Genomic DNA, 14,966 nt, shown 5'->3' with positions numbered 1-14,966 from the left:
CATCCATCCACCCTCCATCCATCCACCCTCCATCCATCATCCACCCTCCATCCATCTATCCATCCATCCATCCATCCACCCTCCATCCATCCATCCATCCACCCACCCTCCATCCATCCACCCTCCATCCATCCATCCATCCACCCTCCATCCATCCATCCATCCATCCACCCTCCATCCATCCATCCACCCTCCATCCATCTATCCATCCAGCCATCCACCCTCCATCCATCCATCCACCCTCCATCCATCCATCCATCCATCCATCCACCCTCCATCCATCTATCCATCCATCCATCCATCCACCCTCCACCCTCCATCCATCCATCCATCCATCCACCCACCCTCCATCCATCCATCCACCCTCCATCCATCTATCCATCCATCTATCCATCCACCCTCCATCCATCCATCCATCCACCCTCCATCCACCCTCCATCCATCCACCCTCCATCCATCCATCCATCCATCCATCCATCCATCCATCCACCCACCCTCCATCCATCCATCCACCCTCCATCCATCCACCCTCCCTCCATCCATCTATCCATCCATCCATCCACCCACCCACCCTCCATCCATCCACCCACCCTCCATCCATCCATCCATCCAGTTCAGGGTTGCAGAGGCTGGAGTCTATCCCAGCTGACACAGTTTCAGGACAAATTTGTTTATGAATTTGTGAGCTTTAGGAGGACCATGTGACATTTGCATATAAATCCCTCGGATTAAACCGGACTGGGTTACTGAGTCGTCTGTATTTTCTGAGGCGGCTGAGGTCCTTCAGCATCTGTCGGACAAAGCTCAGGATTTTCTATGAGTCTGTTGTGGCTAATGCTATCCTCGATGTCAGCGGTCCCCGACCTTTTTTGCTCCACGGACGGTTTAATGTCTGACAATATTTTCACAGACCGACCACTAAGGTGCAACAAAATAAAACGATACGACAGAACCTGGTATTTTGTAAAGATAATAATAAACATGAATTCACTGTGTAACTTTATTAGCAGCGTCCTCCTGAAATGCACCAACATGAGAGGAACATCCTCCTCTCTGCCCCTTAATGCTCTCTGGTCGCTATGGTAACACGTAAATATTTCTTCCAAAATAAGACGCACGACTACAACACGGGAAAAGACCCAGGGAAACCGAGTTAACGACGGAAACCATAAAAACCATAAATTTTACACCCGGATCAGCTCTCACGGCCCGGTCCCAGTCCGTGACCCGGGGGTTGGGGACCGCTGTGTTGCATGCTGGGGCAGCAGGTTGAGGGTCGCAGATGCCAACAGACTGAATAGACTGATCAACAAGGCCAGTAATAGAGTGAAATGTTAATCATATATATTTAATCTCTGTAATATTCTGGATATTTATAATTGAGCTATTTGTATATATTTTGTAACTTTAACGAAACTATTAGTTGAGTCCGTTACTGCTCCGACTGTCCTGGAGCGACTGCGACCACATCATGTCCTCTGGGATCAATAAAGTATCCTGATTCTGATAAACGACCCGATCGGTGAACAGCTTCATGTCATCAGGTTAAACAGTCACACTGGATATTTCCACAGGTAGTGTTCGAGCACAGAGCAGTGGCCAGTTAGCTCAGCTGGTTAGCGTGTGGTGCTAATAACGCCACGGTCGTGGGTTCAAGCCTCATACTGGTCATGATGTGTAACTTCCAGCTCCTTCACTGCGTCTGTTTGAAGAGACGCTTTGTTTAATTTGGCCAATTATTCAGATGCTGATTAACTACAGAAAGCGGCTGCAGACACACTGAGTCTTCATCTGGGCCACTTCAGCTCAGCTGTGTCACTGACAAATGTGTTGGCCCAGGAAGAGGAAAAGCTGCTCATGAGATGCAGAGAGTTTGTGCCAGATGCAAAAGAGAAAAACACGTAGGTGTTTTTACCCCAGACATACGGGAAATGTGGGTCACAGTCAAGCAACACTCAGTGGTGTGTGTGAAAACACAACATCGTCTATCAGAGTAAAAATAACCTGTAGTGAGTGTTTCAGGCTGAAGCCTGTGCTGCAGATACCTGCTTCCTGTGTCAGCTTGGAGCTCGTCACGTATTCTGCAAACTCCACTGAAGGACAGAAAGTCAGTGATTCAGATTCACGCATGACACACTCCACAGTGTCAGAGCTGTGGACAAACACGTTAATCTCATTTCATGACATTAAATAACGGATCGCTTATTACAGACAATACTTCCTATCAAAGAGAAGACATCAAACTCGATCTCGCACACTTTCTTTCATACAGGGATCTCTGAGATCTCCGTCTTGGAGACACTTTGAGGAATCAAACAATCAGAGTAAAGCAGGACGGCTCCATCGGGCCTCCCTGAAACAACATCCTCACCACACGGAGGAACATCAGCACACATGAGAAGAGGCTGAACGCTAAAAACATGCACATATGAGTAGAAGCAGTAATCTGAGCCTGACTCACCGGAGCTCTCCTCAGTCTGACGCTCGGCCAGCAGAACTGCAACAGGAAACAAAACCACCATCATCATCGTCTTTATCTTTTACCACAAACTTCCAACCATCGTGGTTTCTGCCCTCACATGCTGCTGTCTCACCTCCAGTGGTGTCAATCGTGTTGGCTTCATCGCCTGAAGAAGAGGACGAGAAAAAGAGCGATTAACAGGAAGTAACGTTTAGTGACATCACAGAGAGACAGAGGCCGCTCACCGTAAGGACCGATGCTTTCCCGAGGATCATCTACGACAAACAAAGACACAGACGTCACTATGATTGTTCGTGATCACGTGGTCACACACGCCCAAAATACTTTAAGTAATCTAATTACATCCAGGAAAGTAAGTACAGAGTGAAATGTCACATTTATGTAAGCTGGCCGAATGAAACGTACTCGTTTAGATCAATCACACTTTCCTTCATTATGAAGTTTAAGAAGTAAACTTTTGATATGTTTCAGCTGCTTTAACTCAAAATGATTCCTTCACGAGTTTGAAGATCTGACAACAGATTCGCTCTGTTCCTTAATCTGGACACGATTCACTAATCGATCCTCTCAGTTTATCAATCATCTCATTTCTGGGTCTCCACATGCTGTCAGCTAGTTTGAGGAAAAAGGACAGTTTTCCATTTCGGGGCATTTTTGAAGGACCTCCATACACAAGCTCCATCATCTTCATCACCATCTGTCCCATATATCCTCCCTTTCACCTCCATCTTTAAACCTCCACCCTGACCCTCCACCCGCTCGAGAAGAATAAGAAACCTTTTTTTAAACCCGCCTGGTTGTTTAACTGACCTGGTACAAAGCTGTCCTCTGCTGGCGGAGGGAGGGGCACAGCAGCTAGAGGTGGAGAATCAGTAAAATGAGTTAAAGCACACACACACACACAGACACACACAGACACACACACACAGACACACACACAGACACAGACACACAGACACACACACACAGACACACACACAGACACACACAGACACACACACACACACACACACAGACACAGACACACAGACACACACACACACACACACAGACACACAGACACAGACACACAGACACACACACACACACACACACAGACACAGACAGACACAGACACACACACACAGACACACACACACAGACACACACACAGACACACACACACACAGACACACACACACAGACACAGACAGACACAGACACACACACACAGACACACACACACACAGACACAGACACACACACACAGACACAGACACACACACACACAGACACACACAGACACACACACACACACACACAGACACACACACACACAGACACAGACACACACACACAGACACACACACACACAGACACAGACACACACACACACACACACACACACACACACACACACACAGACACACACACACAGACACACACACACACAGACACAGACACACACACACAGACACAGACACACACACACAGACACACACACAGACAGACAGACACACACACACACACAGACACACACACACACACACACACACAGACACACACAGACACAGACACACACACACAGACACACACACACACAGACACACACACACACACACACACACACAAAGATGTGTGGAAGAGGCAGAAGTGTGAGCTGTCTGAAGTCACTCGCTCCACTGTAGTCTTAATAAACTCCAAATATGAAACAAGCCTCATGCCTGATGAAACGAACAGGACAGAAGCTCACTACCCAAGCACGGCGTCCCATCATGCATTGCACTGAAGGAATAAATGCAGAGAAGAAGAAGCAGAGCAGCGATGCAGCGTCCCTTCACTCCTCCAGCAGAGGGCGACCTGCCACATCTGGACTGTAGCAGCTACGAGGTCACGAACAACAAGATGAATGGGTGGCAGGTGTGTGGCGGCTCTTTTAACCTGCTGGGTGGATATCCTGGTCTGGAGCCGATTATCTCTCCAGAGTTTGGCTTAAAAAACAACAAAGTGTGACATTTTCATCGATCTCTCATTTGCAGTCCGCCTTAACTTCGATACAGAGTCTGCCCAGAAGGAGTGTGCTTCATAGAGCCTAACATGAACGACAGTTACAGCGCTGCAGTCTGCATCAGGCTGCAGCCAGCCCTGATACTAAACGTGGCAGGTTTAAGTTTCAGAGCTCTAACGTGCAGCAGTCATTAAACAGCAGCAAAACAAAGACTCTTTCTGTTGCTCTCATGTCTCTGACTTAAGCACAGCTCATTCTATTCACTTTGGGTCTAATGATCGGCTAAACGCCTGCTCAGTGCCTGAAGCAGAGACACAGAAGATAACCATCACTGCCATAACTGCCATCTAAAAGTCTAGTTTTAGGTTCTGTTAAGCCGGCCTGTTCCTTCAATGCTGAACACATTATTTAAAAACCCCTGGAGGACTGAAGTCACAGAGCTCACTAATAAACTTCTGCGTGTGCTTCAAAGCTGCACAGGGAGCAGCGCTCCACTGATGCACTCAGAGCTTTGTTTGATTACATCTTTTTAAAAGCTACAATCCAGGAAAGTGACACAAAAAGCAAATATTCAACAGAAAATGGTGTCAGTCAGTGATAACTGCTGTGTTTTTGTTCTTCATATTAACGTGTGAAATGTAAACAGAAATACAGATGCAGGCGTGAACATGTCATCATCCAGAGGCAGAAGGAGAAGGTGGAGGCAAGGTGGAGGCATGCAGCAGCAGCAGCAGCAGCAGCACCAACCTTGGATTTCAGACTCCACATCCTGAGATCCAGAAGCTGGACCAACCACACACACACACACACACACACACACACACACACACACACACACACACACACACACACACACACACACAGACACACACACACACACACACACACACACACAGAAAGAAGCCATAATGTTACCATCATGACATCAACAGGTGAGGGAGCCAATCAGTGACCTCACAGGTGTGTGGGGCAGCAGGTAACGTGAGCATTCAGACTCATACAGGTGCTGTGGATACGACGCGGCCACACACAGAGCAGCTTCACTTTCAGCCACGTGGAGTCGACTACATGCTTTTATATTTTGTGTTTGTCGCTCTGTCAGTCAGGTTAGTCCTCATGTGACAAACGACTCGGGCGGCCTTAAACTCTTCAGAGACCTGCAGGTCTGGACCTTAAACCTTATTTTATTCTATCACCAGCTCAAACACTTTGTATGACTGATCTGCTGCTCCCAAACTTATTTCTCCTTCAGGTGACTGGACTGAATTTGTCCTTCATTCAGCAGACTTGCTCACGCGTACCTGATTCGCTCTGTCTGGGCGGAGTCACGGATGGCGCGGCCTCTGTCGGCTCGACGTCTCGCGGCTCTGCAGCTTGCTGATTGGCTGTTTCAGGCTTGATGGTTTCTTCAGTTTTTAACACTTAAAGTTTACAGGATAAAAAGAGGAATGACTGAAGTAAGATTAAAACATGCTCAGTGTAAACATCATGTGTGATTTATGACAGGTAAAAGCAGACAGTGATTATATTCTGAACACCCGTCAGAAGTCCAACATCCTCCTCCATCCTTTCAAATCCAGGTTAGAATCCAGGTAAGGAAGCCGCTGAGCATCACAAACGGCAGGACTATGATGTTTAGGAGCATTTATTTCAAGTCAGGTTCTATTTAGTCAAGCATTAAATAGACGCGCTTCCACTTATCAGGGTTGCTGGAGCTTATCGCAGCTGTCATAGGGCGAGAGGCGGGTACATCCTGGACAGCTCGCCAGTCTGTCGCAGGGCTGACACACAGAGGCAGGACAGCACAGGACTGAGCGTCACCAAAAACATTGGAAGCAGATTTATTTATCCATTAAACTCATTTACTGGTTTTAGAGGTACTTTTGTAAATTAATGTTTAACGTCTGTCCAAATGAACTAAACCATAAACAGCATGCATGTATTATAGTAAAGAGTTATCTACTGAAGTTGAACTAGTGCCAGGCTGTACTTCCATGTAATACCAGTTTGTACCACAAGATGGAGCAAAAAGGTGAAAAAGTTGAAAACTAAGTTGAACAAATGTGTTTTTAAAGGAAAAACAAGAGTTTGTTGATGCTTTCTGACTTCCATTTTGATACAATTTAACTCTGTACAATTTTTAATTCTCACAGATTTATAAAAATTGTGACGTTTGAAGTTTTTTCCGACTTTGAAGTGGAGAAAAAATAAGAAATAGCAGAAGTGTCTGTTTGTCCTGTCATCCGGTCTGCACAGGAAACCGTTTTTGTTCCATGCAAGTGTGAAATCAGCTTCATCCTGTTTGCGCCTTTCACAATAAAAGCCTCTATCTCCACATAAGATGTTTTAGGAAAGTATTTACCACGGCGTCTGAGATAAACATTTGACTTCAGAAACATAATTATTGCCAGTCATGAATTTGGCCCGTACGGGGGTCGAACCCGTGACCTTGGCGTTATTAGCACCATGCTCTAACCTGCTGAGCTAACCGGCCACAGCAGTGTAGAGCTGACAAGACAAAATGACTTAAACCGAATCACTCAGACTCTAATGGCTGTGAATACTAGAAACCTATTAAACAAACTCCTGATCGCTGAACAAAAATACAAAAAACACTGCACTGGCTGTAAAAAAAAAAAGGCATAATTATTCATTAAATAGTGTAGTAAAATAATTAAAGATAAACTTATACAAAGTGTGGCTTTCATTCAATATTTCCTTCAAAATTTCTGCATTTAAGGAACCAAAAACCAAAGCGAGATCATCTAAGTGCAAAAGTTAGATTAAAGATCTCTTTCAATAAATAAAACGTATATTTCTCTATGATACTGATGTCAACGTGAACATAATAAAAAGACATCAGTAGTTCAGCAATTTTAAACAATAGCAAAGAAAATGAGCGGTGACAGGAAGTACGCTGAGAACAAATCAGGTTTCCAGCAGAGCTCAGACACTAGCAGACTGGTTGTACTGGGCAGCTCCCACTGTGGAGGAGCTCCAGGGTGGAACTGATATAGAACTTCAGTGTGAAGCCGGTCAGGCTTTGTTGGCAGGACACAGAGACGCTCGCAGGTCCAAATCCACAGGTGGGAATCAGGTCAGCTCCCAGGAGGTTTTCTCAGGTATCAGAAGAGAGTCAGCAGAGCCAGAGGGTGTGTGTGTGTGTGTGTGTGTGTGTGTGTGTGTGTGTGTGTGTGTGTCTGTGTGTGTGTCGGGTGTGTGTGTGTCTGTGTGTGTGTCGGGTGTGTGTGTGTGTGTGTGTGTGTGTGTGTATAAACTTACCTGTTTGCTTCTCAGGTGTGTCTCCTACATGCAGCCTCTTTGCTTCTTTCAGTCCTGTTCAGTGTTCAGGATATAAATGTTTTAAAGACCACGCCAAGTTATTTACAGCTTTTTATTTGACAATTAAACGTAAAGCGAGCTCTCGAAAAACAGCGCCTTTCCTTCCAGATCTGATGAAATGTTAAATAACTGTTTACAAATCAGCTTTAAAGACTCGTTTAGACCATAATAAGCTTTTAAAAATCTCTGTATTTCTGATTTAAGGCCAACAATGAGGGACGACTGATGTGAAAAAGTAGATATGTACACATGGGAAACTTAAGGAAAAATGGTTCTCGTCCCTTTGAGAGTAGCATACATAAAAACCAGACTGCAGCACTCAGAGAAGAAGATGGGACATAGCAGAAGGAGGAAGCTCTGAATTGTGTGAACTTTATATAAACCTGATTTGGTCTACAGCCAAGTGTGACAGTGCCTTTAAAAACAAAAAGCGGGGTTTCGTTTTTAAGACGTTTAACCGACAGCAGCAGGGAGCTCGGGAGCGCCAGCACCCCGATAATCTTCCTGTGGAAGGAAATCTGAGCTGATAGGATCGAAGCAGCAAGCACACGGTGAGCACAGAAGGAAGCAGTGGTGGCTCGAGATAGCACTGAGCAGAGGAAGAGGGATTCTGCCCTCGTTGTTAATGCTCAACAGGCTTTGCTGTTGGACTGTTGGGGATGTTTGCATGTATTTTGGTTATGGAAAAAAAACCCTCTCTGCACCAAGCAGAGACCTCCAGGGTCTGCAAGGCTTCACCTCAGCTAATCGAAGACCCTGAAGTGGACTTTTGGACCATGTTGATGCTCTTGGAGCCTTTTAATGACGCTACCTGACCAATAACATGCTGTGCTGCAGTGAGGTTATTGTACTAACAGACCATCCAAGAAGTCTGAGCTCCAGCTTTGATGAAAGAAATAAGTGTGATGCTTCCACAAATTCTCTGGATGCACTTGATAACCCAACTCCAGCCTCCTGCCCAACCTGAGACCACCTCCACTGCCTTTAAATAGCACATACACCTGCTCTGTGTAGGGACTGAACCCATAACATTGCCATTACTAGCACCACGCTCTATCCCACAGAGCTAACAATAGCTTACACGAAAGAGGCTTTAACCAACAGGAAAGGAAGCACAGAGAACAAGTAAAAGCTCTCCACTTTGCCTATATGGGAGTCAAACCTGTGACCTTGTCAGAGTCAGACCTATTTGTCCAGCTGACCTCCATGTTGTTTTTTTGGTGCTGGAAGGAGACACAGCTTCACAGAAGCATCAGTAGGTTGGTTAGCAAGATGCTAACATGTTCATCCGTAACAACACAAACCTAGTCGGCATAAAAGACATGAAACTTTGGCCCGTACGGGGGTCGACCCCGTGACCTCGGCGTTATTAGCACCACGCTCTAACCAGCTGAGCTAACCGGCCACCCTGCAAAGCAGCAATGAAATGAAATGTGACATTTGGTTGTTTCGTTATTGATAATCAAGCAAGTGAGAATAAGTCAAACAGCTTGCTTTCTACTGCCATTAAACAGAGAGAGGTAATGAAACAAACGGGGTTTAAAAAAATTACACGAGTCTTTGTGTCTCTAAAAATGAACTCATATTGTAGCTTTTTCATTTTTATTAAACCACGAGAAAGAAACCATCTTAATGTGATGAGCGGGATTTATTCAGCAAACATTTTCTCACATTTTGGAGGAAAAACAAAATAATTTCAGAGGCTGTGAAAGTTTCTTTATTCAGCTCACGACACGTGACTTCCTGATGCTTCGTCACTACACAACAGTTATTACAGGTTATTTTAAAAGCCGGTGTCCTCGAACATCCTTCACCACTTAGATCCACTACATGACTTTGAACTAAAGCTCAACACTTACAATTCAGACGCCTTATACTGGCTCTCATCCTTTGAGCAAAAAACATGATAAGAAAAACCATAAATGTCACATCATCAACCAAAGTCTCATAAAAATGAGAAAAACAAAGACAACATAAATCTCATGAAACTGGCCTTTTGAAAATCGGCCTGTTTGAAGAGGTCTGCAGCACTGAAAGAGCAGCAGTAACACAAGGGAAACAATCTGTGGGCCACATCTGTAGATTAATGGTGAATTTGCCCTGAAGCCACGCTACTGCTTTCTGTGCATCAAATACAGTCATGTGTGAGTGGTTTGGCTTGAAATACTAATTTCTAGTTCACCACAGTTCCAGCTGTGTGGTGTCTGTATCACAGTTAAGACTGAAGACTCTGGTTTGAGCCCTTAATGAAGGTGTAATGTCCTGTAACTTTGTGAATGAGCAACAGAAGCAGAACACGTTGGAGGGAAAACATTTTAAACCTCTGTTGGGGATAAAACTTGAAGAGGGGTTTTTAAATCAGATTGTCCGTTTGTATTTATTTAATTTACAAAGGAGACTCAAAACAACTGCCTGGATTGCAAAGTGTGTTCAGACTTGTGTTCAGCATCGTCTTTGCTGGGTGGTTACAAGACCTTCAAACCCCACCGAGTAGCTTTTCATCCGTTTCCCGAATATGGGAGCTGAGGCTGGCAAATCAGAGCCATGACCATTTGTGAGGTCATCACTTTGTGCCGTGAGGCATTTTCTTCTTCTCTTCTAAGACGCTCTTCTCTCTCCTGACCGCCGTCATGGTCACTCTCTCAGTTATCTCACCTTTCACCTGCGAACTGTTCAGCTTCCTCTCCGGTAGCACTCGTCTCTTTAAGCCATTTCCTTGTCTCACCACGCCCTCTTTCGCCAGCCGCTCCACCTCCATCTTCTCCTTTTCAGTTTTCTCCCGCTCTAGCTTCATCTTCGCTGCCCTCTCCAGTCTTTCCCGTTCCATCCTCTCCCTCTCGTTTCTCTCTGTCGTTTCTTTTTCTACTCTTTCTCGCTCTAATTTCTCCTTATCCTGTGCGACTCTTGCCCTTTCTTTGGCTAAGCGCTCCTTCTCTATCCTTTCCTTGTCTATCTTTTCTCTGGCGAGTCTGTCTCTTTCCTTAACAAGCCGTTCCCTTTCCAGTCTTTCTTTTTCTGCTTTCTCCTTGGCGATCTTCTCTTTCTCAAGTCGTTCCTTTTCTTTGGCGATCCATTGTCTCTCCAATCTTTCCTTCTCCGCCTTCTCCTTCGCAATCCTTTCTTTTTCCAATCTTTCCTTCTCCTTGGCGATCCGTTCCCTCTCCAATCTTTCCCTTTCTGCCTTCTCTTTGGCGATCCTTTCTTTCTCTAGTCTTTCCTTCTCTTTGGCGATCCTTTCTTTCTCTAGTCTTTCCTTTTCCTTGGCGATCCTTTCTTTCTCTAGTCTTTCCTTTTCCTTGGCGATCCTTTCTTTCTCTAGTCTTTCCTTGGCGATCCTTTCTTTCTCTAGTCTTTCCTTGGCGATCCTTTCTTTCTCTAGTCTTTCCTTGGCGATCCTTTCTTTCTCTAGTCTTTCCTTTTCCTTGGCGATCCTTTCTTTCTCTAGTCTTTCCTTGGCGATCCTTTCTTTCTCTAGTCTTTCCTTGGCGATCCTTTCTTTCTCTAGTCTTTCCTTGGCGATCCTTTCTTTCTCTAGTCTTTCCTTCTCCTTGGCGATCCTTTCTTTCTCTAGTCTTTCCTTGGCGACCCTTTCTTTCTCTAGTCTTTCCTTTTCCTTGGCGACCCTTTCTTTCTCTAGTCTTTCCTTCTCCTTGGCGATCCTTTCTTTCTCTAGTCTTTCCTTGGCGACCCTTTCTTTCTCTAGTCTTTCCTTTTCCTTGGCGACCCTTTCTTTCTCTAGTCTTTCCTTGGCGATCCTTTCTTTCTCTAGTCTTTCCTTGGCGATCCTTTCTTTCTCTAGTCTTTCCTTTTCCTTGGCGATCCTTTCTTTCTCTAGTCTTTCCTTGGCGATCCTTTCTTTCTCTAGTCTTTCCTTTTCCTTGGCGACCCTTTCTTTCTCTAGTCTTTCCTTGGCGATCCTTTCTTTCTCTAGTCTTTCCTTCTCCTTGGCGATCCTTTCTTTCTCTAGTCTTTCCTTGGCGATCCTTTCTTTCTCTAGTCTTTCCTTCTCCTTGGCGATCCTTTCTTTCTCTAGTCTTTCCTTCTCCTTGGCGATCCTTTCTTTCTCTAGTCTTTCCTTCTCCTTGGCGATCCTTTCTTTCTCTAGTCTTTCCTTGGCGATCCTTTCTTTCTCTAGTCTTTCCTTCTCCTTGGCGACCCTTTCCTTCTCAAGTCTCTCCCTTTCTAATCTTTCCCTCTCTGCCTTCTCCCGCTCTGTTCTCTCTCTTTCTTTGGCAATGCGTTCCCTCTCAAGCCTTTCCTTTTCAGCCCTCTCGCTTTCCACTCTTTCTTTCTCCTGTTTCTCCCTCTCTGCCTTTTCCCTCTCCACCCTCTCTTTCTCCATTCTTTCCTTTTCTTCTCTAGCTGCCTTTTCTTTAGCAAGCCTCTCCATTTCCAGTCTCTCTTTTTCTGCCTTCTCTTGAGCTAACCTTTCTCTCTCAGCTTTCTCCTTGGCTTCCTTTTCCAGCTTGTCCTTCTCAATCTTTTCCTTTTCTATCCTCTCCTTCTCCAATCTCTCCTTTTCCAACCTCTCTGCCTCCTTTCTCCTCTCTTCACTTTCCCTCTCCTGTCTGAGTTGCTCCTCAGCCACCTCCAGCTCCTTCTTCTTCAGCACCCAGACTGCCTCCCTTGCTTCCTCCTCTTGGGTGAGAAAAGCCCTAATCTCAGCCACTGCGATGCGAGCGATCCTCTTGGCCTCCATCTTCTCATGGATCGTCCTCAACTCGTTCTTCAGAGTCGAACGCAGCATGGCGCCTCGGACGACGTGGTCTGAGGCTTGAGGTGAAAAGTCTTAAGATTACTGTCCACATGCTCACCACTACGACTCATTAGTGTGCTGGCACACAGCAACCAAGGAAATGTTAGAGATGCAGGGGAAGAGATGCAAGTCCGATGTTAGGGTCAATTTAAAAGCCACACAAATGGGGTCGACTGTTTAAGACTTAGGATTATGTTGCTTTTACAAAACATCCACAGAGTTCAATTTATTAGAATCAAGGATTAAATTATCCCTGTGAAGAACTCGTCAGTGTGTACGACGTGAGACTCGTGAAAATCAAACTTTATCCGATTTAAATTTGGCTGATTTCACCTTCATGGTCGTTGCTTTCCTACCTCTGGGCAGCTTCCACTACTGCTGGTATTTCCTGTTCTGCCCGCTTGTACTTTCTCCACTGTCTCAAAACAGCAAAATCTTCAACTTCATCTTGTGGAAGAGAACAAATTAATAGGGACAATTCTGGCGAGGTGTGGTGAGGCTACAGCTCCAGAGAGTGTAGGTGGGTAACATCTTAGAGGCAGAAATAAAAAAACAGTCGATTCGTCACACAGATTCCTAGTTCAGGCGTTTTCCTCTGAATGTTCTTCAGTTTAAAGAGTCGGGACTTTACAGTAAAGTCTGTCTGAATAGTCTTTCTCTGGGAGTTTAATTTCATGGCGCGCAAGTTGAAAAATGAAATAAAAAGTCTTGCTCGTGACGGACTAGTTTGGGCTCGGACACAATAGACTCTGAGTCAGAATAGCTCTTTTAGTCTCTTGGTTGTAGCCAGAGACCCAGAATCAGAATCAGAATCAGAATACTTTATTCATCCCGAGGGAAATTAGCAGTCATCACCATCTTTGCTCTACGACATGAAATTTGGGTTAGAGTTGGAGGACTGCGGTGAAATCACAGACAGGAGAGGGCAAGTAGCCACTTGCAGGGATGTCCAGTGATGGAAACCGTCCAGGGGTGCAAGGGAAGATAACCTTGAAGCTGATATCAGCCAAATTTTAAATGACTAAAGGGGCGACCACGATAGGTATAACTGACTGTGAGTCACAGCGGATATTCGAGGCTCCGGTGTTTACTATCCTAGCATGGGTTAACTAATGGCACCCTTTGCTGTCACTGGCAGTTGCTTCAATCACTTACGCCCCTAAAATTCACACTTTCTGCATTCTTTAGTTATAAAATTATACACAGTACAGGACACTCTGGACATGCAGTCGGCAGGTTTTAGTACCTCGAGTCGTGTTCTTCTTCTCAGTAGCCTCTCCTGTAACCTCTACTAATAATACACAGAAGGAAAAACAGCCCATGACACACAGCAGTACCACAAATTCAGGCACAAACCCACACAGAGGGATCACTACCTTCTGGGAGTTTAACCTCAGCATCAGTGGCCATTAACACCTCATCTTCTATGAGGACAAACAAATCAGAGAGTTTGATAGTGAAGGTCTACTTGCTGATAACAGAAAGCCAAACTAGCACAGCAAGCGGTGCAAACAACAAAAACTTGACAATAAAAGAAAACAGCGGCGATTTCAGGCGTCTCAGAGTGACTTCTGGCACAGAGTCTCTCTTTTGACTCTGGTTTGGTTATTCTGACTGAAACTAACATTTCTGAGCTTCATGCCTCACTGGTCTGAAATAACTTCAGTGATCTTGTAACACTTCAGTCAAAGCTGAGGATGTATCCACAACTTTTACTCGAGATAAACACTCTCAAACACGTAAAAACATTACTGTATTTAATGGTATTAGTGTATTTCAGAAGCACAAACAGAGCCACTAAACAAAGTCATGAACGACCTCACTCTGTAACAAAAAGGCAGACAGTTAGAGAGTTAAGGCTGTTATGGGCTCAGTTAGTCACTCAGCATCAAACGGAGTCGTGCAGATACCTTTCCTTTTCCCTCTCTTCTTCACCTCTTTCTGCTCCTCTGCAGGGTTTAGGAAGCAGACACACCTGTCAGGTGAGCGCACGGCAGGCTGTGAGCTCACACAAACACAGTCTCTGTACACTACCTTTCCTCAGCCTGTCTCTCCTCACAGCATGGCCTTTTAACTTCTTATCATCTGAACCGATGCACAGAATAAAAGGAAGGTAAACACAATCAGCTGTGACAAAAACAAATAAACAAATTATGCTCGTGCAGGTTTTTCCTGCACAGACGAAGTTTGTTGAACCTTAGGAGGAATCAGACCGAGATCTTAACAGGTTGTCTGCGAAGGTTCTCAGTCACCCAGGTCATCATCGTAGTCTAAGGAGCTCGGAAAGAAAAGTGTTACGTTTCGGTGTTGTCAGTGTTTTGTTTTTTGCGTGACTGTCATGTATTTCCTGCTTTACTTTGAAAGTCTGTGTCATCTTAGTGTGTTCAGTTTACGTTTCC

At 45.1% G+C, this 14,966-nt stretch overlaps 1 protein-coding gene and 3 non-coding genes across 22 annotated transcripts in view; 1 reads left to right on the top strand and 3 right to left on the bottom strand.

The window, feature by feature from the left end:
- The window catches only part of LOC146567767 (aspartyl/asparaginyl beta-hydroxylase-like), a 52,545-nt gene that overhangs the window by 9,599 nt on the left and 27,980 nt on the right, over positions 1-14,966 (bottom strand). For 6 of the 19 annotated variants that reach the window (XM_085287783.1, XM_085287793.1, XM_085287782.1 and 3 more), the window contains 5 exons: positions 14,602-14,652; positions 14,478-14,516; positions 13,944-13,991; positions 13,814-13,858; positions 9,441-12,584 (listed from right to left, as the gene is read on the bottom strand). In XM_085287783.1, coding sequence (XP_085143909.1) covers positions 10,375-12,584; positions 13,814-13,858; positions 13,944-13,991; positions 14,478-14,516; positions 14,602-14,652 — 2,393 coding nt within the window. In that variant the 3' untranslated portion in view covers positions 9,441-10,374. Of the gene's footprint in view, positions 1-2,045; positions 2,094-2,461; positions 2,498-2,594; positions 2,628-2,706; positions 2,737-3,292; positions 3,338-5,216; positions 5,253-5,770; positions 5,891-7,751; positions 7,806-9,440; positions 12,585-13,813; positions 13,859-13,943; positions 13,992-14,477; positions 14,653-14,966 lie in introns of those variants that run through there. The other 13 variants (XM_085287801.1, XM_085287794.1, XM_085287796.1 and 10 more) reach the window with 9 other exon arrangements.
- On the top strand, positions 1,598-1,671 carry trnai-aau (transfer RNA isoleucine (anticodon AAU)). Its single transcript has one exon. It is a non-coding gene; the product is annotated as a tRNA-Ile (tRNA).
- On the bottom strand, positions 6,890-6,963 carry trnai-aau (transfer RNA isoleucine (anticodon AAU)). The gene has a single exon. It is a non-coding gene; the product is annotated as a tRNA-Ile (tRNA).
- trnai-aau (transfer RNA isoleucine (anticodon AAU)) lies at positions 9,143-9,216 on the bottom strand. Its single transcript has one exon. It is a non-coding gene; the product is annotated as a tRNA-Ile (tRNA).

Source organism: Mchenga conophoros, linkage group LG9 (genome assembly GCF_057382185.1).
Source record: "Mchenga conophoros isolate Kocher_MC1m ecotype Shallow Benthic linkage group LG9, M_conophoros_male_GT1.1, whole genome shotgun sequence".
Classification (NCBI taxonomy): domain Eukaryota; kingdom Metazoa; phylum Chordata; class Actinopteri; order Cichliformes; family Cichlidae; genus Mchenga; species Mchenga conophoros.
This window is presented reverse-complemented; position numbering and strand designations above follow the sequence as displayed.